Raw genomic sequence first — 27,112 nt, 5'->3', positions numbered from 1 at the left:
AGAATACTTTGGCTCATGTTTTCTTGGTGGCTCATTTTCCCCATTGATTTCCATTTCCATTCACCTACAGGAAATCAGTCTCAGAACGTCTATGATCTTTCAGGACTTCTTTTATTGTGATATGCACAGCTCTCAAATTTACATGCCTGCTTTCAAGAACCGGAAGAAATTTTCCAGCATCGAAAATCAAGCATGGTGTTTCTAAGAGGGGTGTGTGTTGAAGGAGAGAACAGCCAAGGGGACCCAGTAATCCTGTAACTACAGACGTTTCCCCTACTCACCTTAAGAGGCATCTTTGCATGTTCATTTAATAACGGGACGTCAAATACTAATCTTCGGAGCAAGTGCTGCATCATAGAAGGTCTCAGTTGGCTGGTGGAACAAAGTTTATTTTAATAACGAAGGGAAGTAAAAAAAAAAAAAAACCCACAAAAAACCCAAAACAAAACCAATAAACAAAAAATAATGAAGGGAAATGTCTCTAAACTGAGGAAATAATTCATGAGCCTATGTAAGCCAAGAACCTGTACCTACACTTCTCTTCAGAAGGGGTTACTTAGGTGCCCCCAAACCAAAGATTAGCCCACCGCTACACAACTGTATAAAGTTACATTTCCAATTTGTCTCAATCCTGAAGATCTGAGGTCCACTCCCTATTTGCTACAGATTTTCCTCTTCTCCCTTCACTTCCCAACAACCCACCACCACAGACCCTACTGTTTCCTGAGACCCTTGCTCCAGTAATTATAGTAACTGCTTCTTCCCTCACTCCACTGGCCAGGAAGGGTCTTCCATGACTGAATTAGAAGCAAATACAAGAAGGAGGGTTGAAAACAGGAGGGAGGGAAAAAAAGCTGAGGCAGAAATTTGGCCGGAGGAGGAAGGGAAAGAAAACTCACACAGCCCTATTGTGTCAGGTCAGCCGGAATAGTTCACCTCATTTAATAAGGAGATAAACTCTGTGAGATAGTTATTTGGGGCCCATTTTACAGAATTTTAGGGCCAGGGGAGTTAGAGACATAACCCCTAATTTTTCATCTCCGTCAGTCCCATCTGGTTCCTGAACCCACATACATCGCTGTGAGTGAAAACCTTTCTTCACCAGAGCACCGCTAGGCCACACACCTTCACCTGCTCTTGAAATTAGAGGGAAACCATCACCGAGCCAGTGGCTTAAGAAATTTTCACTTTAGCTGTCAGAACTCCAACAGGAGAAGGTTATGTTCTGGCTTTCAGAGTCAGATATTTGAACACTTCTACCTATGGGAAGTGGTTTTCCAGGATGAAGGAAATAGCCTTCATGATCGCCACAATAAGTAATGCTTTAATATTATACTGTGTCATCTGTTATATTTCATAAGTCTCTCTTTTCCTTTCCCTTCTGGAAAAGGAGTTAAAGTCCTCACACATCGTCAAAAGGGGAGAATCTTCCACTCTTACACGAAAGTGGCCAGGGACTCCTCACATAGTTCCTCTACCTACCAACATCCAGAACATGGGTCCAGCACTCCGTCCAACTGCCATATACCCTAGAGAGGGCTGGAGCAAGACTCCTGCACTTGACCCAAAGCAAGGGTGCTCTGATTCCAACCCTGGGTACAGGGCACTCCCTAAAATGAATTCGCTTTTCGGTACGGAAATTTCTTCCAAAATCCCTAACCATTTGTCAAGGCCATATCATACATTCTCTCTCTCTTCAAGCAGCAGCTTGACACGGAGTGTGTCTCCCACTTACCCACAAATAGAGAGTAAACAAACTTCTATGGAATCCCGCTGAGCTTTGGTGAGAGAGCAGCCCTTAGAGAGTCTGTACACAGTGTGAAGTAAGGAGTCAATGAGAGAAGCATGGTGCTCTGTGCCCGCAAAAAGGGGGGCACATCTTGTTAACAGAGGCAGCACGGCTGTGCAAAGGTATCGATTGAGGGCCAAGGCCATGTCTGTAGCACTCAGAGCAGCCTGGAAAGGAATCGTGAGAGCAAAAAGTCATTTGCATTTGGCAGGGGACAACTCTTAAAGGGATGCATGTGTGGACGTGGGCTTTTGTTCTCTAGAAAATGACAAGTACATGAACAATGGAGATGTTCTCCAAGGTTCTGTCTTTCAGTGCGGCTAGTAGGATTTTCTACCCCTAGAAACAATCAACTTTCAGTCACTCATCAATAGATAAAGATGAAGGGTATCTGTAGTGCTAGCTCCTTCCTCGAGTCTTTAGTGCTAGCTCCTTTCTTGAGAAGCCCAAGAGGCTCACCTCCTTGTCATAAGATATCAAGGGGAGGATGGATGGGAGATGAAGACACTAATCAACGATATTTAGGGATGGAGGTTATTTACATTTATATTTTAGCTCACGTGCAGCAGAATCAATAGCCAAAAGCAGATTGTCTTATTATGGTATCAGCTCTCCTGGTTAGGCTCACAATTTCAAGTGAACACACCCAACAAAGGAAAAAAAAAAAAGTTTTTGCTTATTTTTAGGATTCTCCTTGCCTGACTTTCCTGAAAGAGCTATTATCAACTCAAGATCTGATTTCCTCCAGAATCAAAAAGATCCATGAGCGAGACTAAAAAGGTATTATTATACCTACTGAAGTAACATTTAGAGTGTCAGCTTATTCTACAATGCTTCGGACAGTAGAATATTAATACCAGTAATGACAGGTTCTCCATGTGGCCATTGGATGGACAGGAGAAATTTCAGCCTTATCTGTGCTTTAAAAATAAGGACACCAGAATAATACTGTAATTGGCACAACTCAACAATGTCCATTAAACATTCTTAATACTGTAACTGCTTTCCTTGAGAAGCATAATTCTTTAGGCCAGTTTGGAAGTTAAAAGGAGCCTCTGTGACTTCCCAAATTAGAGTTATTCACATTTATTGTCCTCTGTAGTACCCAATCAGAATTCTTATCATATTCCTGAGGTTGTAAGTTTTCTCCACTATTCAGTGAATTCCTTAGGACATAGTCTATTTTATTTTCTCTTTACCTACCACCTCCCTAAAAATGTAATAGGTAATCAATAATATTTAGTAACCATGAATAAAATGAATGACCATATCTATGGAGACTATCACAAGCCAGAGAATGAAGAGTCAAAAGCTGATGTCAACTGTTCAGAACATTACCGTATCTAAAGAAGCAGCAGCCCGGAGATCTGGCAGAAAGCCAACCTCGAGAAGATGGAGGAGGAAATCTTGAACCTCAATTCCATAGACCCTGTCAAGGAACAAAACCATGGCTGCCTTGTGATCTGGGCAAAACCCTGCAGACATGTCAGGCTCCACCACATTCCCATCTAAAAGAGAGAAGGCGACATGTCGTTGTTAATGGATAGATTACAAACAGCTTCTCTCCAGCCTTCTCAAGTTTTAAGTCAAGTTATCAGTCGAATGTTTTTTTTTTTTTTTTTGTCCTTCTACTACCCACAAGCAAGTGCTGGGAATTAACTGAAGGATTATGTCAGTGCAATTTAAATTCAAGGTCATTCAAAATATGACTTGGGCATCTGTTTATTAATCGCATATATCATCAAAGACATAGCATTAGGTTAGATAATGAGAAGGAAACATGAAGGAATCCAAAATCTACACTGTAAAACTATCAGTATATACCATAAAAAGTTAAACTGTAAAGTTTTCACTGTTTTCAAGAATGAGAGCCTCTTTTAAAACACTAATAAAACTCACATATCCCTATGTGATAGTCATGGTTGATTTACATATTTATGACTTAGGCAATTGCAAAATGATGAAACAACCCTATGAATCAGTTTGACTTTCAAATGAAATATGTCTCATTAATCATAATAGCATTTAATGACATTTGAAACATATTTGAGAGTCATAGTAGTCAATATTTGATGCCTTTATAATGAGTAAATCTCTTACTAGAATTCCATAGATGCACAGGTTGGGAACCACCGATATGAGGAACTGGGGGATTATGTACCAATTTAAGGTACTGGAGGGCAGAGTTGTTTCCTGTTTGACCATGTGATAATGATGCCAAGTAACATTCTGCTATTGAGAACACACTGTAAGATTCTACAAACGACATCATGGAATCTTTAATACTGAGGCAGTGTGGAGTAAAGAAGGACCCGGGTAAGAGGATACACCAACATAACCATCCTGGGAAAATAAAATTACAACATTCTTGTTTTCCTTCGTTATTAAGGAATGGATTTCGTATCTGAACCATGAAACGATACAAGAAATAATATTTTAAGGGAAATTACATTAAAAGCTAATATGAAGTCGTTTCCATTCCCTAGTAAATTATATTAACATCCAATATACCTACTACTTCTCTCCCTATAATTAAAATAATGGAAATAAGAGTGCTTGTTTGTGTTGTTATCAGGCACTCTGCTAGGAATGTTACAGACATGCTCTCACACAGTTTTCAAAACCACACTGTGAGGCTGGTGTTCTTAGTTACATTTAAAAGATGAAAACCAACCTTCAGGGACGTGAAATAATGTTCCCAAGGTTGTACACCTAGTAACTGGCAAAGTCGGATTTAAACCAAGGAAAATCAGATTTAAAACCCAACCAAAGCTGATTTAATCCTTACTGTGAAATCAGTGTGCTACACTTTTTCATCAAAAATCTGTATGAATTTCTAGTTTAATTCTCCTAAAAATCACATTATTAGGGAATTTACATTTAAAAGGTCCCTGGATTTTCACATCCAGTTGTGCCTACGGAAATGGTAAGCTACCCACTGATCCTGAAATGAGATTCCTTTGCACACACATTTGTTTCCAGGCACGTTACAGCCCATAGACCTGGGACTCAGGACACATCCATCTGCTACCACCACTGTTTTATCTTCATTGTCTCCTGAACACACTGGAGACTAAAAAGCTGGGGAATGGCCTCTCATCAGACTTTGAGCTTATGAACTGGAAGGAGGAGGGCCAGGTGCACTGGGCTTAGCCTGTGGTACCTGCAGTATTCCTCTGCCTGTAATCACGGCCTCGGACAGTCTGTCCAAACCTGCCGGGGCCGCGCACCACAGGAACAGAACATCGACTTTGAGACCGTGTGCTTGCCCTCAGGTTTCTGAATCCCTCCTGCCTGCATTATTACTCTGGGCCACACTACAGCTCTAACACATAATAAAAGATTTTGAGAAAGTCTTCAGCTATCACTAAGGGAGGAAGAGGCAAATTTCACCTACTTAATACAGAACATACAACACTAATGATCACTGAGGAGTGGTGATGTTTAAAGAACCAGTGGACGTGTCCCTGAAACATACAAAAAGCTACCGATTTCACTTTTAAAGTTGATTTAAATGAATGCCGCGGCAAAATTTAAACATACAGTTTCCAAAAAAGGAAAGGAGTAAGAAGAAAAACGTAGAAATTTAATAATAACCAATGGATTGGGTTTTAAGAGTCAACCTTCATCATGGGCTTGATAGTTCACACGCACATAAAAATCCTTTAAATCCCAAGGTAGACAATACAGTTCCTATTTATGAAGAAGAACATCACAAAATAATACAATTACAGGACAACTAAGTGGAAGAGGAAAGCAACCAACTTGGAAAATCTTAAAGGCTGGTAAAAGCAGGTAAGTGGAGCAAAATTAGGAGACATATAGAGACTTTGGGGGAATCTGAACAGGACACCTGGCTTCACTTATTGCCCATCTCTTGGTTCTTCGTTATTACTAATTTTACCTTAAAATGTAGCACTTCTCTATTCCCTAATCTGGGCACCACTTGTATTACTCTTATCTTTGTCCTGACAGTGTCAGGTCTGTGGCTCAGAATGTAGGGAAAAGAAAACACATCTTATTTAAGTAAATGAACAGTACACAAGATCACTTGCATGTACAAGAAAAGGAGAAACTGCCTCAAGGGGAGAAGGCAACAAGCCATGGGACAATTTTTTTTTTTTAAGGATTTTATTTATTTTTTTGATAGAGACACAGTGAGAGAGAGAACAGAAGTAGGGGGAGTGGGAGAGAGACCAGCAGGCTTCCCGCTCAGCAGAGAGCCTGATGTAGGGCTCAATCCCAGGACCCTGGGATCCTGACATGAGCTGATGGCAGATGCTTAACTGACTGAGCCACCCCGGCGCCCCCTTGAGACAATTTTTCATTGCAGCTTTCCCTCACATCATAACGCATGTGTAACTATAGTGGCTGCCCATGTCACCTGGAAGGAAGGTTTGGGTTTGTGAGCTGGACGCCTATGAAACGTTACTTTCTCATAACGGGAAGACTGGCAAGGAGGGTAAGTCACCTTCAGTGACACAGTTGTCCCTTCTTCTAGACTTCAGGTCGTAAGAGACAATCCTCTCTGGGATTCATAACTGATGCAAGAAGAGGAGCATAACATGAGCATTCTACCTAATCATACTTTCTTCTAAAATTAGAAGTTTAGGTAAAAATGCTATGTACAACAATGTCCAATGAAGAATTGAAAAGTGAACACAACTGATGCTGGAAAAAGAGCAACTCAAGTGTAATTTGGCATCTAACTATCCACTGGGTGTCAGCAGAAACTCTCGGATCTTTGTTTCTATGGGAGGCAGAGTGTGAACCATCACCAGAAGACTGGGCCTCAGGCCTGTGCCCTCTGCCATTTCTCCTGTAGCTTGGGGAGCCGCAGGGGAGTGGCGTGGGTGCCAACCTAGGCCCTCTGTCACCCCCCACTGTGGAGCATCTGCACACCGCTCCGTGCTGCCTGAGTCCTCCTCCTTCCCCAACCCAATCTGGGCTGTAGGGGGATGGGCCACTGTTGCTGGGATTGACATGGAGAACGGCTTACTACTTTATTCTCCACTTTATTTTGAGTTACTATGTTCTCAAGTAACTCAAGTTACTTAGTAACTCTTTATTTTGAGTTACTAAGTTACTTTATTCTTCTACTTTATTTTGAGTTACTGTTAAAACCTAATCAGGGCACCTGGGTAGTTCAGTCAGTTAAGCATCCAACCATCTGACTCTGGGTCTGGTGATCTCCGGGTCGTGAGATTGAGCCCCGCACTGGGCTCCAGGTTCAGTGTGGAGTTGACTTGAGATTCTCTCTCTGCCCCTCTCCACCTCCCCCACTCTCAAAAATAAATAAATAAAATAAAATCTTTTAAAACAAACAAAACAAATCACAAGCAGTTGCTAAGCCAAAATGACATAATGTTAAAAAGATAACAAATACTGGATGAAAACAGTAAAAATTCTTATTTTTTTAAAATCGTCTCCTTAGTCTTGAGAAAAGCCCTTCTTTCAACACACTGGGAACTTTTAAAACCTAAGTCAATAGCTATGATCTTTTTTTTGCAGAAAAAAGCATCATAAGAAAATGATAATTAAAACTATAAAAGGGCGATTAAAAGAATTGCAGTCAAGAAAGAGAAGAATGAGAACCAAACACAGCAGGAAAGCAATTGGGTAAGACAGGGTGAGGTATGTATTTCCTCTTCTCGGGAAACTGTCAGAAATGTCACGTAACAAGAATTAAAATCTCACTGAAAACAGCTGTTTAAAAACAATGAGAACAGAAAACACTTTATAAAAAAGCAGTATCTTTTTTTTCACTTAGATGTATTTGTAACCATATGTGTAGAAGCATATGGGAATAGAGCTTTTCTTAATTCAATCAAAATAATGTACTTTCTAGTGCACTTTGTAAAGAAACCTAAGTCCTGTAACTATGCTGTCAGGAGGGGTCAGGGGAGGGGAATGTGGATGCTGAGGATATTATTTGAAACATTATGTCCTCCATGCTCCACTGAACTACAAAGAGTAGAAGTTGGCCTTACCTTTGGCTACTGTTGGCATCTGAAAAGCAATGCTGATTACTCCCACCAAATCTCCCAGCGGAATTAGGGATCTCAAAATGGACCGAATTCGGATGGCTTCCCCCTTACCAGCATGAATCAACTATGGGAAGAAAAATCAAGGAATGTTAGAAAAACTTTGTGAAATCAATGTTAAAATTCCATCTGGAAAATCTCAAGTATAGGAATCCAAGTCTAAAATAATTTTCTGTTAAAGATACCTTTATATTAGACCTCTGGCAGAAATGGTTGTCTGAGGCTTACATTACAGACAGATATTTACTTGCCCACAGCTTTACTGACATCAGCATATGCCGAATTATGCATTCCAAAGAAAAAATTATCTTTAGACCCAGAATATATAATGATATTTATGACTGATTTAGCCTCTTTCTTACATGGGGATGAAAATGTAATTGTGGGCGCCTGGGTGGTTCAGTCTTTAAGTGTCTGCCTTTGGCTCAGGTCATGATCCCGGGGTTCCGGGATCAAGTCCCACACGAGCTTCCTGCTAAGCAGGGAGTCTGCTCCTCCCTCTCCCTCTGCCTGCCGCTCCCCCTGCTTGTACTCTCTCTCTCTCTGTCAAATAAACAAATAAAATCTAAAAAAAAAAAAAATGGAAAATATCATTGTATATCCATTTATATTCCACACACATTTCTCCTAAGGAAAGGTGTATAATATTTGTGTGTGTGTGGTGGGGGAAGGATGGTGAAAAGGGATCATGACAGGTTTTCAGACCATCACCGGCTAACCAAACACCTCTGAGGACCATGAATCTGACCCATCGAGAATCTCTGCCAAGTTCTGGAGCAGACAGCAGGCACCCATTGCCAGGGAGGGCGTCTGTTTCCTTCCCCATGAGGGGAGAAACACAAGGATAATTTCTCACACACAGGAGGTCCTCAACCAATAGTTACAGAAGATGAGTAAACACGGAAGTGAATGGTTAGTCCCTTACTGAATCACTTGTTTTTTTTTCCTCCTACTTTAATAGAATAAAAAACTATTTATTAGCTAATTTCTGATCTTTCACTTTAATGGATACAGAACCAAGGCTGTCAGAATAAAGTTTTTTGTCTGCAATCACCTCCTGCGTGCGGGTTCTGATAATCTACTCCTCCCACTTCCTAGGATGAAAATCTCATTAGTGGCAGGTTAAGCTTTTACAAAAATCAGGCTCTAGGTTTGCCAACATTCGGACATCTCTCCACGCTGTGATTCCTCTCTGTTCTCAATGAAAGGTTACACCAAGAAAACATGGAGGCTTTACCCTACAGCTAGGAGCGAAAGGGACGCCCCCCCCACCTCCCCACCCTCCCCACCCCTGGCCCAACAACAACAGTAACAACAACAAGGAAGGGAAAGGAAAGACAACACAACTATAAACACAACCCCCCCCCCACCACCACCACAGATGCTAACGGCAGGGAGAAAGATAAGCTCTGGAAGCAGAGGTCCTTCTGGCTTCATGCTCAGACCGGCTCAGAAACATATTTCCCTTCTATTCCAGCACCTCTCACTGTGTTTCAATCTCCACATTATTGCCCATTACCAGCTCACAAAGCTGGTTTTAGGAGCCCTAACTAGCATTTTAAAATGAATATAATAGAATGAAACAGAATAGATCAAGATAAAGTAAAAAAATATCTGAGTGTGCTACACAGTAAAAGGAAGGACTAGTCCATGAAACTTAATTTCTTCTTGATCAAAACACTGTAGAAAAGGCCGGCCCCTCGAGTCTGAAGAGCTGTTTCCTTCCCAGTGGGTAACTCCCCCCACCCCCACTGTCCAATGGTGGGCACAGAGATGAAATCGTGTACACCAAGAAAATGACTTTTGACAGGAGTGGTTGCTCTCTGCATGCAATAAATGAGGAGAGGAAATTTATAGGAAAAAATGGGTTCTTTTCTTTGTCAAGTGTGGGGAGGCTGTCTGAGTTTTAGACATACATGAGGTAACTGGCTATTCTATTAGTGATTTGTACTAAAATCTCATTACTAATTTTTACAGCCAAGATGTTTCCAACTAAGTAAACACTTGCTCAGCAATTAGGCTGTGGCTATTATTTTTAATGGAGCATGGAGATTACTGGCTTTAGATGCTGTTATCATCTTTGCCAGCTATGGATTTCTTGACACCGATGGGTAAGCCAGGACTGCCGCTCTTGGGCCACAGAGCACTTACATGCATTTCAGGAGCACAGCGTCCTAAGAGGTCAATCAAGGCTGCATAAAAGGTCATGATGGCATTCCCCATGTGGATAGTGTCATCTTCCTCCTCTTCTGTATCACTTTCATAGATTTAAAAAAACAAAAACAAAAAAACAGAAAGCAAAGCAAACAGGATAAATTCCATTTCAGATCTACTACAGACTTCTCAGAATAAAGGGACCCCTAAGATAGCTTATTCTGCCTCTTCTGCTACTTTTCATAGAAGTGATTAATTTATCCCTTGACATTTTTAAAGGAAAATGAGTTTAAAGACGACACCAAAAACACATTTGTGGAAAATATGATATGAAGAGTCCTTCAAAAGGGAAAAAGAGAAATTGCTAATTGGATGGATTCTACCTATTTCTAGAGGCAGACAGGCTTTGTTTTAACAAAAAAAATAACTAATGAAAAGACTTGGTAAGTTTAGACTACTTTTGTAAATAGCATACATTCTGAGAAAGGGTGACAAAGATCTGTCCTGGAAGGTGACATAGATAAGGCACCCAAAACAGCGTTTTTGCCCGGAGAAAGCACTTCAGAAATGGGAGAGCATTTACTCACCTATCTCTCTGCCATCTACTCTACCTCACCCACCCACTCCCAAATAATCCATCAGTGTCTCCTTCCCACCTCTGTAACAAAACATAAAGATTCCATCATCTCCAGATAAGAGACAGATCTAGATGCCCTTGGAAGATCCCATCATTTTTCCTCCTTTGGTAGCTCAGCTGGGCTCAGCGGCTGCAGGGTAACAGCGAGGCCTCGTTGCAAACACCATCCAGGCATGAAACCCTGCTCCGGGGGCCTCTGTGGGCACACCGGCTGCTGTGGTCCCAGCCAGAGATCCCTTGATACATTTTCCACTACTTAGAGAACCTGAGGGCCCCCTAACCCCTCTATGGCTAATTGACAACATGTAACAGGCTCTTGGAGGACCTCCCGGTCTGAAACCATGCTGGCCTTGGCATGGACAGAACATCTATGCAGTCTACATATGGAAGAATGATGGTTTGCAAAACTGTTCTGCTTGGAAATTTGTCTCCAATCAGCCCTACATTCCATCTTCACCAGTGGTATTAGTAGGACATTCGCCTCCACAGATAACAGCTGTGAAGTGACCGCCTGAACAGACTTACATCTACTGCTGGAATCAAGTGTGAATAATGTATACCACAGAGAAACGAAAGGTAGTTGCCATCTGCCCTATCTGCTATAATATCTTAACCAAGTGTTTTCCTCCTCAGAAAGACAATATCCCCTTTTCTGGACTTTACCACCATTCCAGTTTAGTTAAGCTCTCCATTCTCTTGCTAAAGGTCTTACTTTCTTACTATTGTCTTGAACTCATTCCAGCCAGCTTCCTGCTAAACCCTACTACAATTTCAGAGGCTCACCCACCATCCTTTGTAACCACTCACTGAGCCAGAGCCTCCTGGAAAATTTCACAGAATACATCTCACCCTACAACCTGAACTTCTCCCTGCTATATCTACCCCATCTTCCTTAGTTTTCTCTTTTTCATTCAACCTATTTCAGCAGCAAATTCCATCCATCTTCCAGGCCTAATTCATTTGATTTTCAAGAGCAGAAATCAGGAGGACCAGAAAATTATACTACAGCTAACAGAATGCAAATCGTGTTTTGTAAAATTTCAAGTCAGGGAATATAATTTACTCTTCAATAAGAGTGTGGATATGAGACCTACAGTGTTTTACTGGATCCACTAGTTGGGGACGGACCATCTCGTGAGGGATCCTCAGATATTTTTATGGCTTCTTCCATGGCTGCGAGCAGACCATTCCCACCTTCCCCTCTCAGAGCAGGACCGAAACACTCAGGCCTCCGGATGAGCAACCTCACCACAACGTTCGCGTTCTCTTCCACGCTCTCCCCTAAAATCGAACAAGGAACAAGAGTAAACAAACGTTGGTTTTGTGGATGGATGTTCTGAGCAAATAAATGTTACACTACTTTACTTCATTTATATTTAAAGAAAAATAACTAAAACCAAAGAACAAGTTACTAATAACGTTAAAATTCAGTTCAAATCACTAGTTGTATGTACTCAAGACACAGTAAGTTTCTTCTTTCATACTCAAAATGTGTAACTGCCTAAAAAGCTTAATTTAATAATAAAGGCAAAGTATCCCTATTGCAACAAATATTAGAAATTCAATTATTACTATGGAAAAAAGTACTGATTATAAAACATTCAATGTCTTTATTAATATTTACTTTCTTCATAAAAATAGTGGGATATACCATTTTTGATGTATCTGATTTTTTAAAAATATTTTATTTATTTGACAGAGAGAGAGAGAGAGAGAGAGATCACAAGTAGGCAGAAAGAGAGGGGAAAGCAAGCTCCCTGCTGAGCAGAGAGCCCTATGCGGGGCTCAATCCCAGGACCCTGAGATCATGACCTTAGCCCAAGGCAGAGGAATAACCCACTAAGCCACTCAGGCACCCCTGATGTATCTAATTTTTAAGCAGGTTTTTTATTTTTATTTTTATTTTTTATTTATTTGAGAGAGACAGTGAGAGACAGCATGAGCAAGGAGAAGGTCAGAGAGCGAAGCAGACTCCCCCTGGAGCTGGGAGCCCGATGCAGGACTCGATCCCGGGACTCCGGGACCATGACCTGAGCCAAAGGCAGTCGTCCAACCAACTGAGCTACCCAGGCGTCCCAAGCAGCTTTAATCATGACCAAAAAAGACCCAAGAAATCAGACCTACCATTACAGAAGACAGCAAATCTGAGAAAGTCAAGATATCTCTCTCCTTCAACTGGATTCCAACCAATGTCTGGATAACCCTTAGACACCAACATCTGGCAGCTCTGCAGTCCACAACCAGCCAAATATCGAACTACCTACAAACAAGAGGATAAGCAAAAGTGTTATCCGTGGGTAAGGAGTCATTAGATGCTAGCACTACACATGATAAGTGATATCCTCAAGGGTTGGTTTAAATGCATATGGTTCTGCAAATTCTTTTTAATTCCATGACAATCCTCATGAACTCCCTGCAGTAAAACCGAAGAGGTAAGAAATATTTACAAGCGGTAACAAACTGCTCTCGTAATAAAAATATTTGTGAATCAACTCTGTGAAAGAAGAATAGCCCTACATTTCATATAATTTAATTAGAAAATTTATCTATAAATGCATGATATTTGGGGTGCTTGGCTGGTTCCGTTGGGAAAGTACTGACTCTTGATCTCAGGGTCATGAGATTGAACCCTATGTTGGGTGTAGAGCTTATTAAAAAATAAACAAAACCCACACAAATATAAATGTCACTGGTATGTGATATACTTCAAAAAAGTCTAAAGACCTCTGACCCAGGATAAACCCTGAATCTATCTGAGATATTAAAAGACCCATCTGAGATAGTGATATTTCAGAGAAGTGATTTACTTCTAAAACAATATTATGAATCTAATATGGAGGGGGCATATATTTGAGAAAACATGTAGAGAAATTTTTAAAAAGCCCAAGCTTAGGTTCAAACATCCTTGGGTCCACCTGTACTACTTACAGGATCATTTTGTGTCATGATTTCATGGTCTCTAAAACTTAGGAGAGTATTAACTATGTTTAAGTATCACTGAATTTAGCACACTAAGTTTTCTGCCTGTTTTGGCCTTTCAAATTATTGTCTTATATGACTGTTGGTCCTTGACAATATTTCATAACTAGGCCAGTTTTAAAAGAAATCCCTGTTACTATCAATGATAGTAGATTGTCAGATAAGCAACTCTTCAGTCAAGGTTAACCAGCTTTAAAAAGAAAAAAGTAATATAGCTAAAAATATTTTGTACCAACTTCATCTAAGTATAATTTACATACAATAAACTCATCTACTTAAAGTATAAATTCAGAGCACCTGGGTTGCACCTGGGTCTTAGGTTAAACATCTGACTCTCCATTTCGGCTCAGGTCATGATCCCAGGGTCATGAGATTGAGCCACACAAAGGGCTCTGCACTGAGCGTAGAGCCTGCTTAAGATTTTCTATCTCTCCCTCTGCCCCTCTTCCCCACCCCACTTGGGCGTGCACATGCATGCGCTCTCTAAAAAAGAACTAAAAAATTAAAATACAGATTCAGTGAACTTTGAAAGATTTATGCTTCTGTAAAAACACACCACAGTCAAGATGCAGAACATTCCCATCACCCCTCAGGCCCCAACCATCCCTCCCTGCAAACCAAGGCCTTAACAATCTGCTTTGTAACACTACAAATCAGCTTGTGTATTCTAGAACATTTATATATGCAATCATCCAGTATGTATCTTTTTATGCCTGGCTTCTTTCACTCAGAATAACAATTTTGAGATTCATTTACATTGTAGCACATGTCAGTACTTCCTTCCTTCTCACTGCATAATAAAAGAATTCCACAGCACATGGAAATAGCCTGCATTTCCTTATCTATTCATCCGTTGATGGACATCCGAACTGTCCCCAGTTTTGTGCTAAGATGAACAACATTACTAACATTCATACAAACAAATTCCTATTTCAGTTAAGTATCTACAAGTAGGAGGGCTTGATATATGTTTATGACAGGTATATGTTTTGTTAAGAAACTTATTAAGCATTTGTTAAGTTAGGGGCGCCTGGGTGGCTCAGCCGGCGAAGCGTCAGACTCTTGATCTCGGCTCAGGTCCTGATCTCGGGGTTGTGAGGCTGCACTGAGCATAGAGTCTGCTTAAGATTCTCTCTCCTCTCCCTCTGCCTGGCCCCCACCACACTCTCTCTCTGTGGGGAGGAAGGATTTAAGTTAAAACTGCCAACCTGCTTTGCAAACCGACTCTACCATTTTTTATCTCAACAGGAGTAGATGAGGGTTTTCATTGCTCCACACCCTCCAAAATTTTTGGTATGGTCAACTTTTTAAATATCAGCCATATTTCAGTGTGCAGATAAAAAGATTATAAAATATGAGAGAAGATGCTCCTGAGGTTAGTCCAAGATGCAAAGCTTTGTGACCCATGACCAGCAGGTCAGAAGGGTTTGGGAAAGAGTTCACTTTTTCATGCCTCAATTACCTCTCCAATGCCAATGTTTTTCTCAAAGCTGGGACAAAGTGGTGAACAATAGAGAAAAAAAAAACATGCCCTGAATTCACTGGCCTTATGATAAGGAGTTGATTTTTTTAAATACTCAAATGTATGTTTTATATAAATAACATGAAAATGTGTCTTTCTGTCTCTAATATACAAATAAATTTTTCAACTGTTGGAAAATGAAGCAGCAAAGAAGACAAAACAGGAAACAGAGAGGAGGTTTCAATTTTAAATGGCATGGGCATGCAGAGCTAACAAAAATGTGACTTGGTCAATGCCTGGAAGGACCTCAGGAAAAGAGCCAGGAAGACATCTGGCAAAAGAATATTGCAGAGGGAGGGAACAGCAAGCACAAAGTCCCCGAGGCAGGAGCACACATGGCAAGTTCCTGTGAAAGCAAGGGGACCAGTGTGGCTGGTGGAGCAGATGGAAGAGACAAGGAGAATGGCTGGCAGTAAGAGGGATACGTGAAATCAGCTGGGTTAGAAGCCGTTACAATGCCTTTAGCTTTTCCTTGAAGTGAGATGGAAAGTCTCTGGAAGTGCTGTGGATGCAGGACTAATACGAACTTTCTAAGAGGCTCGTTCTGGTTGCAAAGTAGGGGAGCAGGGAAGGACCAGGAAGACCACTTGGAATGCAGTCACGATGACGGTGCCAGGGACATTTATCTATGTTCCGGCAAACATGTATGCAGCCTTACGCTCTCAGAGCTCAGGGTCTTAGTATATCAGGGATATATGTCTACAAGATAGAAAATGTACTTTGAGGGGCACCTGGGTGGCTCAGTGGGTTAAAGCCTCTGCCTTTGGCCCAGGTCATGATCCCAGCACCCTGGGATCAAGCCCTGCATGGGGCGCTCTGCTCAGTGGGGAGCCTGCTTCCTCCTCTCTCACTCTCTCTGCCTGCCTCTCTGCCTACTTGTGATCTCTGCCTCTCTTTCTGTCAAATAAATAAATAAAATCCTAAGAAAAAAAAAAAAGAAAATGTACTTTGACATGTTAAAACAACTTCTGGAAAAATCAAAACTGTATGAGTAAAGCAAAAATAACAACAGATACCATGAAAGGACAGAAACCTACAAAACAGAAAAGTTGATTCCCTTTCCAGAGAGAAATAGATGTGATCAGAGGGAATGCTTGATCTCAACTTTCTTGTTCTTTGTAATTTACAACTATAGGTTCTACATAATATAGGTAAAATGTTTTTTTAAAGAATTTTTGTTAAAAGATTTTATTTAGAGTGCCTGGGTGGCTCAGTGGGTTAAGCCGCTGCCTTCGGCTCAGGTCATGATCTCAGGGTCCTGGGATCGAGGCCCGCATCGGGCTCTCTGCTCAGCAGGGAGCCTGCTTCCCTCCCTCTCTCTCTCTGCCTGCCTCTCTGCCTACTTGTGATTTCTCTCTGCCAAATAAATAAATAAAATCTTAAAAAAAAAAAGATTTTATTTATTTATTTGACAGACAAAAATCACAAGTAGGCAGAGAGGCAGGCAGAGAGGTGGGGTGGGGGAAGCAGGCTCCCTGCTGAGCAGAGAGCCCAATGTGGGGCTTGATGCCAGGACCCTGGGATCATGACCTGAGCCAAAGGCAGAGGCTTTAACTCACTGAGCCACCCAGGTGTCCCTGGTAATACATTTCTTGAGATTAGTGTAACTTTGATAACAAACTAGATAAAAGATAGAAGAGTAAATTTGCAGGTTAATTTTATTTATATAGGGGCAAAACTCTTAAACCAAACCAGGGTTAACCAACTTAAAGTGTATTTTTTTTTAAATATTTTATTTATTTGACAGACAGAGATCACAAGTAGGCAAAGAGGCAGGCAGAGAGAGAGGAGAAAGCAGGCTCCCTGCCGGGCAGAGAGCCTAATGTGGGGCTTGATCCCAGGACCCTGGGATCATGACCTGCGCTAAAGGCAGAGGCTTTAACCCACTGGGCCACCCAGGCATCCCAGTAACATGTTTATAATATACAATGTATGCTATAATTGTGTCTATAAATACAACTCTATTATGGTTATACTTCAATAACCTCGAGAAACAACCATAAACAAGCCTAACTCCCACAAACACAAGAGGGGAGGATGTTGTTTACCTTTTCCAGATCTGGTTCACGCAGAGCTAAGGCCAGTTCATTATTATCCATCACCGATGCGGCTGCCACATCCAACGGCGTTGAACCTCTCATAGCTGGTGAGGCTGTTAATTCAAACAAGGATGAGACAAAACCTGGTTTGTGCTACAACTACAAATTACATATAAAAACACACTGTCCCTTAAAAATTTCATTTCTAAATACAACACACACTGCATTAATCTAAAATTACTTTGCATTAAAGTTTAAGATTTAATACAGTATGTATATTCTTCTTATAAGATTAAATAAAAGCCATAATTCACTTACCAAGACCGACACTGCTATTCTCCAGTAAATAGCTGAGATGATCAAACATAGCTTTTTGATTCTGCCTACTTATACGACAGAAGTAACAAAGGAAACGGCAACAGTTGGCCACCATCTTGGGAAAAGTGATTTCCTACATAAAGAACATTTAGTTAGCTGTGGGAGTAAATGGTCTTCAGAAAACTGAGTTCAGAAGCTGAGGTCCAACTACACTGTTAAACCATGCGAGCCCACGTCTGCATGGGCTACTAAAGACTAAAGACCTACTAAACACTAAAAGACCTTCAGTTGTCTACACGTCAACTCATCTAGTCCATGAGCCACTGAAAATCAAGCCCAATATTAATGGAGAAACCTCATTACCATCAAGGGGTTGCTCTGGAACTAAGCTACAGCCCTAAATCTATAGGTGGCATAAGCCTGATTTAGCAATCAGGCAGACTTGGCTGTGATTCTGGACTAAAACTATCAGCTTTGTTTCCCTGGGAGACTATTAAGTCTTACTGATTCAGTTGTGTAAAACTGAAATAAAATGGATAATAATTCTTAATTTAGGTTAAGAGAGAAAAAGTTCAATGAAACCTTTTATTAAAAATACCCTATTTCCTACTTGAAACCACACTAGGGCATTCGTATCGTAAGTGTTGTTTTTAAGATTCTAGGAGTCACATCTGCCCTGATTTGCAAACGACTCGTCTGCTACAATGAGCACCCTGACCCAGAAGGCCCGCATGCCAGACACCTGCAAATATATCTCTCTTAAGCATCTAATCTTATTCTAGGATACCCTAGATGATCCCTGGAATCCCTCCTTATCAGAATTTTTATAAATATTTTATAAATATCGTTATAAGTCTGTGTAACTGGTAATTTAAACATGAAAAATACGAAATCTCCCATATTTGGAAAAACACATCTTAAAATTTCAAAAACAGTGTAATATATTTGCAAATCATAGATCATAAAATTATACTGATTCATATGAAATTGTTGTATTACTCTATTCACTCGGTTTTGAAGGTTTGAAAGTTTGGAAGGTTTCACTTTATTTTAACTTTAAATCACTTAAGAAGTTCACTTTATGTCTTAAAACTCCAGAACATCATCTTCAGATTTGGGCCTGGATCAGGAATTTAGTGAAACCAACTGCCATCTAAATCAAGCGGCATGTCTGGGTCTGAAGAACATGCTTGTGTTTTGGACTTTTAATGTGATGGACATTCACTTATAATTAAGAATTTAAAAAGTAGTATAGTATTTATGTTCAAAGTTTCTAACTAACCACTAAACAGGAAAAGTTTAGGAGACAACAAATTATACAGCATAAGACAGAAATTGTTATCAATATCAAAGGAAGAAAGAACTAGTAGCATATCCAATTCTCACTCTATAAGGCTTGCTTTGTTTTTGCAGAAGGTGTTCTTTAAAAAAACAGTCCTCCTAAGATGATTTAAGAAATCCTCATTAAGTATATGCTCCAGGAGTGTATGGACTCCATGAGTCATGTTCATTGGCAATTTAATAATCAAAGGTTTTCCTTTACCTTGGACTCTCCACCTCCAAGGACATTCACCATGACCTCCATCACTGTCTCATGCATCCCAAGTGCCCTCATGAGATTAGGGTGCTGGTAAAATACTTTATTATTCATGATATCCCTAGAAGGGACAATATAGGTTTGGGGGGTTGGGGGAGAAGCACAGAGGGCAAAGAAAAACTTAAATGAAAATTTATCCGAGATCCTGATGAATATTTTGGAATTAATTACTGGCATGAACAGAAAATTATGTGCAGTCATGATTAAAGTTAATAAAAACAAAAGTTAAGAAGCACAATTAATTGAATTTCCTCCAAAAATATTGATAGCCTCTCAAAAATAGTATACAAGTTATCTGTTCTTTTCAGTTACAAGAAATGTACTACATATATAAACATTCATCTATATGAAATATATTTTTGGACACATCATTCCTAAGTATATGTATATCCAAATATCTGTTCAATCTTCTTTATTTTTTTTCTTTTAAATTAATTTATTTATTTTCAGAAAAAACAGTATTATTTTTTTGTTCAATCTTATTTAGCATAGAGATATGAATCACTATTATACCACATTCTATGAACATTCCTATTTAAATTATTGACATACAAATATCTGCTTTTCATGTAGGATATTTTTAGTACTACATTCAGTATTTCCATGTTTAATAACAATAGTGTTATTTCTTACTATATTTGTGTTACCTTTCCAGAGAATTACATGTAAAGGACTCACACTCTCAAAGTGAAATGGAATACACCTCAAATCCAGGTAGAAGTAGTGTAATAAATTAAAATGGAATTTGGGGCACCTGCGTGGCTCAGTTGTTGAGCATCTGCCTTTGGCTCAGGTCATGATCCCAAGGTCCTGGGATCAAGCCCCACATCAGGCTCCCTACTGGGTGAGAAGCCTGCCTCTCCCTCTCCCACTCCCCCTGATTGCATTCTCTCTCACACTCTCTCCCTGTCAAATAAATAAATAAATAAATAAAATCCTTAAAATTAAAACAAAGTAAAATAATAAAATGAACATTAGAGAGGCGCCTGGGTGGCTCAGTGGGTTAAAGCCTCTGCCTTCGGCTCAGGTCATGATCCCAGGGTCCTGGGATGGAGCCCTGCATCGGGCTCTCTGCTCAGCAGGGAGCCTGCTTCTCCCACCCCTTTTTGCCTGCCTCTCTGCCTACTTTTGATTTCTGTCTGTCAAATAAATAAAGCCTTTAAAAAAAATGAATATTTGATTTGAATAACCAGCAGATGACACCCAACATGTTTCATATTATCATTATTTCATTACATGTTATTATATTATGTATGTAGAGGTATTCCTAAGGATGTTACTGCTCGGTAGTCATTAAAATACTTGGTAGTCATTAAAATTCTGATGATTTTTATGTGAATGTAAATCAAATCAATACAGAAGTTTGTTTTTATTTTTCTACAAAAACACTTCCTGTCACAGCTTTAACAAGAAAATTTTAACACACAGCCTACAGGAAAACAAACTTTCCCTGTGGATCTCATCTCCTTAATGGACTCACCCCTTCACTTGGTCATACGCTAACTTTTAGTTATATCAAGTAAATCAAGACAGTGACATAGTATGATTCCTGCATAATGATTCTCTTTTTTCAGTTTTAGTTTTTTGTTTTAATTGAGTTTAGTTTTGCTTTAATGACAAGAGTTTTTAGATAGCACAACTCAAAAAAAAAAAAAAAAAAAAAAAAAGACATGGGTGCCGAGGACTAAAATAGGTCTGGTGTATTTTGTGAAGAACAAATGGAGTGAAGAAAGGCCTCTTTTGCTTCACATAAGAAAGTAACATATTTAGTAGGAGAACCTTCAATTTTTCAAACCACAGTTGTAATCATAGGATTGTTCTTTTGTTACTTCAAAATTTTTTTTTTTTAAAGATTTTATTTATTTATTTGACAGAGAGAGATCAGAAGTAGGCAGAGAGGCAGGCAGAGAGAGAGGAGGAAGCAGGCTCCCTGCTGAGCAGAGAGCCCGATGTGGGACTCGATCCCAGGACCCTGAGATCATGACCTGAGCCGAAGGCAGAGGCTTTAACCCACTGAGCCACCCAGGCGCCCACTTCAAATCTTTTTGTAGGACCCAACTTTGGACAATTTTGTTTTGAAAAAAATCTTGTTTGCCTTTCGTTCTAGATAAATTATGTGGCTTTGTAAGTCTACCACTCGGAAGGCAGGTTGTCATTTATTAAATGTGTCCTTTGAGAAATATTCCAATACTACAAAAACATAACTTTATATTTTGTTTTATAATCATCTTAAGTTTTTTTTTTAAAAGATTTATTTATTTGATTTTTTTTAAAGATTTTATTTATTTATTTGACAGACAGAGATCACAAGCAGGCAGAGAGGCAGGCAGAGAGAGAGAGAGGAGGAAGCAGGCTCCCTGCCGAGCAGAGAGCCCGATGTGGGACTCGATCCCAGGACCCTGAGATCATGACCTGAGCCGAAGGCAGAGGCTTAACCCTCTGAGCCACCCAGGCACCCCTATTTATTTGATAGAAAGAGATCACAAGTACGCATAAAGGCAAGCAGAGAGAGAGAGATGCGGAAGCAGGCTCCCCGCCGAGCAGAGAACCCGATTTGGGGGTTTGATCCCAGGACCCTGAGATGATGACCTGAGCCGAAGGCAGAGGCTTAACCCACTGAGCCACCAAGGCGCCTCTAAGGTTTTTGCTTTTTTTTTTTTTTTTTTAAGATTTTATTTATTATTTGACAGAGACAGAGAGAGAAGGAATTCAAGCAGGGGGAGTTGGAGAGGGAGAAGCAGGCCTTCTCACCCAGCAGGGAGCCTGATGGGGGGCTTGATCCCAGGACCCTGGAATCATGACTCAAGCTGAAGGGCAGATGCCCAACGACTGAGCCACCCAGGCACCCCCATTTTAAGGTTTACCACTACTGAGTGATTTATGTGTTAACAGCACATATTACTGTTACCTGTTCATTTAAGAAGAAAGTGCCCTGCATTTCCTGGAAGGCTTCCTTGCTCGTTTGGTTAATGAAGATGACTTAGGTGAAACCTTTTTCGGTTAGATCAATGTATTAGTATCCAAGAAAAAGATTCACGCTCACACAATTTTAAAGACTATCAAATTTGCTTTTGTTGTTTAAACTTTTCTGTTCTCCTTCTTTTGTTCTGTTAGTATATTTATTTTTACTGTGCAATAATGATAACGATTTTGGAATATAACCTTTAGGCTTATTTTAATGATTTCAAACACCTGACAGATCCAAGGGCAATATACAGTATGTGTTCTGAATTTAGATAAATAATAAATAAATAATAAGACACAAACTGAATCTTTCTATACTTTGTTTTTTACCCACAGGATTATTTTTTTTAGATCAAAGAAAACTGTTGTTTTCTATTCCATTAGTTTTTTGAAGAACCATCTGTAGGATTCTTAAACTTTTTTACTGTTTCTTTACATCCTTTTTTATACATGTCAACAGTTACTTTCATTCTCTTTCTTTCATTTTCTCTTTAACTTTTTTTGGTAGAATATGTACATTCTAACTCACTTGTCAACATTCTACATTCGATTTCTACATCCTTATGTTTCAGTATTTTTTTCTCATAGACTTCATAAGGCTTAATTTAAGCTTCCATTGTTCTTCTACTTTCACATTCCCAAACTATGCAAGCTGGTGAATGATTCCCAGATTTATGCATATATGCGCCAATAATACACTAAAACTTCTGCCTCCCATTCTTTCTGAGTTTTATTATCTTTTCTCTAATGTACAGCCCTTTAGAAGGTTGATGAACTGGAAGTAAACATTCTGAAATATCTTTGTTTTGCCCTCACTTTTAAATATGGGATATAAATCCTCATCCCCGAATTTCCATGAAGCACAAGGTCATGGTATGACATTCTCAATTGAGTAACACCTTCTAAACTGATGGTTATTTTCCATCAGGATTTGTGAATGTGGTATTCCACTGAGTAATGATTTCTAGTTTTGCTGTTGAGAATTCCATATGCTGTTGGGCTTTTTGTTGTTGTTGTTGTTGTTAAGTATTCTGGCTTTTCTTTCAACTTGCCTTTAAAATAATCGAAGTATCACTGGTTTTACTGCAGTTTGACTGCCTATGCAGGGAAGATGTGGAACTACATGTCCTTTGGGATAATCTGTGAGTTCATGTTCTTCATTGATTCTGAAAGTCTCAAGTCAGTAGCTCTTGAAATATTCCCATTCCATAAATCATCTATTCTATCTTTTCCAGAAATCCTGTTTACTATATCCTGGACCACCTTATACTATCCATTCAGTCTCATAACTGCTCTTTTGAATTTCCTTATCTTTATCTCTCAGTGCTGCAGTACTAAGTAATTTTCTCAGATCTATGATCCAACTTATTAAATTTTCTCTTCAACTGTATCTTATCAAATTTAATTAACTCACTGTTTTTAATGTCATTTATTATATTTTTCATTTCTAGAAACTCTACTTGGATGTTTTTCAAGTCTTCATGGACTTTTCTCCACATCTTATTTTTAGAGAATTGGTTTATTCCCTTTGTATTTTTTAACCATTTTAAATATAGTAACTTGTGTCTCTTTCTGGCATTGTCTTATCTGAAATTTTTGAAACAGGTGTTCTGACCCCACTATCATTGTGTCTGCAAGACCCCTGCTTATGAAGGATTATTTCCTTATGTGCTTTGCAATTTTGGTTGTAAGCTAACCGTTCATAGTATTTAGTTTTTTCCTGCAAGATTTCACAGTGACTTGAGGTGAGAAAAGTATACCTCCAGGTCCAATTGTTACATTCTCAGTTTAGGAATCCATAAACTACACATGAGATATAAACATTAATCCCTAAATTCACATGAAGCACACTTATGATTCTGAACTAGCAAAAGAATTGTGTTGTTTTCCCCATTCTTTTTCAAGGCCCCGTTGGATACAGACAACTATTTCCTGCTGGTGAGTGTTTGTCTCTGTATGGATTTTCGTGTGTTTTTATTAACCTTCATGTGTTTTATATATGATTGTACATTACTGAAAAAATAATTTATTTTTTTAAAAGATTTTATTTATTTATTTGACAGAGAGAGACACAGCGAGAGAGGGAACACAAGCAGGGGGAGTGTAAGAGGGAGAAGGAGGCTTTCTGTTGAGCAGAGAGCCTGAGGCAGGGCTGGATCCCAGGACCCTGAAATCATGACCTGAGCAGAGGCAGAGGCTTAAGAACTAAGCCCCCCAAGCAGCCCTGAAAAATTAATTCTAAGCACCTCTAAAATACGTGCTGCATATCATAGCCACCGCAGCCTCGAGTTATAAAATTGGTCACGTTTTGCTGGTGAGCAAATTTTCTATTTAACTTTAAAACATAATATCTAGAAAAGCAATAATCTCACTTAATAATCATATACAGATATACCTCACAAATACAGCAGATTGGGCTCCAACTCATGGCAATAAAGCAAATCAAATGAAATGTTTTTGTTTTCCAGTACATACAAAAGTTATGTTTACAATACACTGTAGTCTATTAAGAGTGTAACAGTGTTATGTTTTAAAAATCCATGAGGGGGTGCCTGGGTGGCTCAGTGGGTTAAGCTTCTGCCTTCGGCTCAGGTCACGATCCCAGGGTCCTAGGATCCAGCCCTGTCTCAGGCTCTCTGCTCAGTGGGGAGTCTGCTTCTCCCTCTATCATTGCCTGCCTTCTCTTTACTTGTGATCTCTGTCAAATAAATAAAATCTTTTTAAAAAAATCCATGAACATCCCCTAATTAAAAAATACTTAATAACTAAAAATGCTAACCATCTCCTGAACTTTCAGTGAGTCGTAACCATTGATCACAGGTCACCATAACAATTATGATATAATAAAAAGTTAGAAATACTGTGAGAATTGCCAACCTATGACACATAGAGACATAAAGTGAGCAAATGCCATTAAAAAAAAAAATGGTGTCAATAGACTTGCTCAATGCAAGGTAGTCACGGAACTTCAATTTGTAAAAACACACTGTCTGTGAAGTGCAGCAAAGCAAGGCACAATAAAACGAGGCATGCCTATAATTGAAATAGTGGGTTTATATTAATATACCTACTGTGCAACTACTGGGATTAACAAGTAAAAAGAAGACATTTGTAAGACAAAAGTTGTAATAGTTAAATAAATTACCCTAATCCACGAATCATAAGCTTCTCTTCTTCTTTGCCCATTCTTACGCTCAGCAGAGAACGGATCTGACCAAGAGACGCCAGCAGGTTGATGGTATCCTCCACGGAGACACCATTTATAGTGTAGGTCTTTGGCAGAGCCCGGACCAGACCCCCAATGCCATCGTACTGTCGATGGAGCAACACAAACATGGCCCTCACCAACTCGGGGTCTTCAATGACAGACTCTTGTGCCCATCGGACCATGGTTTCAGAAATCAACTGTTGAAGAGTGGCTATAAAGTCATTATGGATGTTTTTTAAAAAGGAAAATAATAAGAGAAGACAAATTAGCTGGGCATTTCAACTCTACCTCTCACAGTCCCAAACTAATATCTGTATTTGAACCAGAGTTGAAAAAGCTAGGAATATTCTTGGAGGAAAATAAATTTCACTTAAACAATCTATGCATATGTCAATAAAAATGAGTTATGAACACGGAGGAATAAAAATACACAGGCTTTTCCTTAAAAACTATGCTTATTAAGGAATTTTAGCTGTTCAGAATTATACTTTTCAAAATTGCTGTTGGCAATCCATAGGACAATCAATATGATTTGTCCTATTACTTTTACTTTTATTTTCTTTGTTCCATTATTTTCCTCCCAGAAGATGTGACATCATATACCCTTATAAAATCAATCATGGGCATCCAAGGTAATGATCTATTTTTTTCTCTCTTCATTTGAGCCATTTGCAAAAGTGACCTCATATATTTTTACTATAATTTGGATCCTTAATTGTCACTTAAAATGTTTTGATTGTGAAGCTGTATTAAAGTGAAAAATTATTCTATACGTAGAAGATTTCTTGCAATGTGTCATGCAGTATAGTATACATAAAAGCAACAGAACTTTTAAAGCTCCTAAAATAAAGAGCAAAGTTATCAAAGCTAAGTGGGTTGATGTGATCAACACATACATAATAAGGTACTAATTCCTACCATTGATACACTGGCAGATTTTCAAAAGAAGCTGTTTACCTGCTTTAATCTATACATTAAACTAAACAAAAACTACCAATTTTAACCAAATCCAAAATGCAGATAAAATGCCAGTATACTTCCACATGCCTCAAAACCATGCTGACACTTGCAATAGATCAAAATCATAAACTTGATAATAATAAAAAGTGGTTCATAAGAAACCTTGAACTCTCATTTTGAAGACCTGATCCAAATAAATCTGGTTGTGATATTAAAGAATAAATTTAGAGTACACTGTAAGGATGAAAGGTTTCCATTGTGAGTAAGCACCAAAAACAAAACAAAGCAAAACAAAAAAACTAAAATTTTTCATGAGTTGACTTTTCTTCTTTGAGTAAAAACTGTTCCTCAACCAGTGGGCTGCATCACAGAATGAAGAGGGACTGAGGTGTAGGTAATTAGTAAGATAGATCTCACCAACCTACTACCTGAACCCCTTCTGATGAGTGTTGCATCTGAGAAGCATTGCCCCAATGTGTTACTCTTCAATTAAACAGTATAAAAACGAACCAGAAATGCCTAATGGTTTAGCAAATATCTCAGAAGCAAAATACTATTAACAGACAACTACGTATTTAAACTTCAAGAAAAGGTTTAACTTGGTATAAGAATATTCGAATGCCTTTAGCATCATATTTAGATAGGAAAGCTAAAATTACTCCCTTTGCACTTTGTCTTGACAGTCTCTGATCAAACATCTACATTTGTAGTCCTCTGGAGAGCCCAACCACCCTTATAAATACTGCTACCTCTCAATCTTTTCCTACAAACATATTTTGTTGCTGCTGTCTACCTCTGGCAGCCACAGGCATCTACTTAAGAATCTGATTCTTGGAAGCTTCCAGCTCAGTTTTCTCACTGGCTCATCTAGTATGATGTTAGTTCAAAGGATGAATAAATG

General features: G+C 39.2%; 1 protein-coding gene across 7 annotated transcripts in view; it reads right to left on the bottom strand.

Annotated features, from left to right (window-relative positions):
• The window catches only part of RYR2 (ryanodine receptor 2), a 738,653-nt gene that overhangs the window by 176,834 nt on the left and 534,707 nt on the right, over nt 1-27,112 (bottom strand). For all 7 annotated transcript variants that reach the window (XM_045087357.1, XM_045087359.1, XM_045087360.1 and 4 more), the window contains 11 exons: nt 25,189-25,462; nt 19,026-19,140; nt 17,483-17,615; nt 17,174-17,277; nt 12,749-12,884; nt 11,719-11,905; nt 9,985-10,090; nt 7,780-7,900; nt 3,128-3,297; nt 1,736-1,956; nt 282-372 (listed from right to left, as the gene is read on the bottom strand). In XM_045087357.1, coding sequence (XP_044943292.1) covers nt 282-372; nt 1,736-1,956; nt 3,128-3,297; nt 7,780-7,900; nt 9,985-10,090; nt 11,719-11,905; nt 12,749-12,884; nt 17,174-17,277; nt 17,483-17,615; nt 19,026-19,140; nt 25,189-25,462 — 1,658 coding nt within the window. The remainder of the gene's footprint in view (nt 1-281; nt 373-1,735; nt 1,957-3,127; nt 3,298-7,779; nt 7,901-9,984; nt 10,091-11,718; nt 11,906-12,748; nt 12,885-17,173; nt 17,278-17,482; nt 17,616-19,025; nt 19,141-25,188; nt 25,463-27,112) is intronic.

This window comes from Mustela putorius, unplaced genomic scaffold, assembly GCF_011764305.1.
Source record: "Mustela putorius furo isolate JIRA1106 unplaced genomic scaffold, ASM1176430v1.1 tig00001118_pilon_pilon_pilon, whole genome shotgun sequence".
In the NCBI taxonomy this organism is placed as follows: Eukaryota; Metazoa; Chordata; class Mammalia; order Carnivora; family Mustelidae; genus Mustela; species Mustela putorius.
The sequence above is the reverse complement of the archived record's forward strand: the minus strand, read 5'-3'. Positions and strand labels throughout refer to the sequence as shown.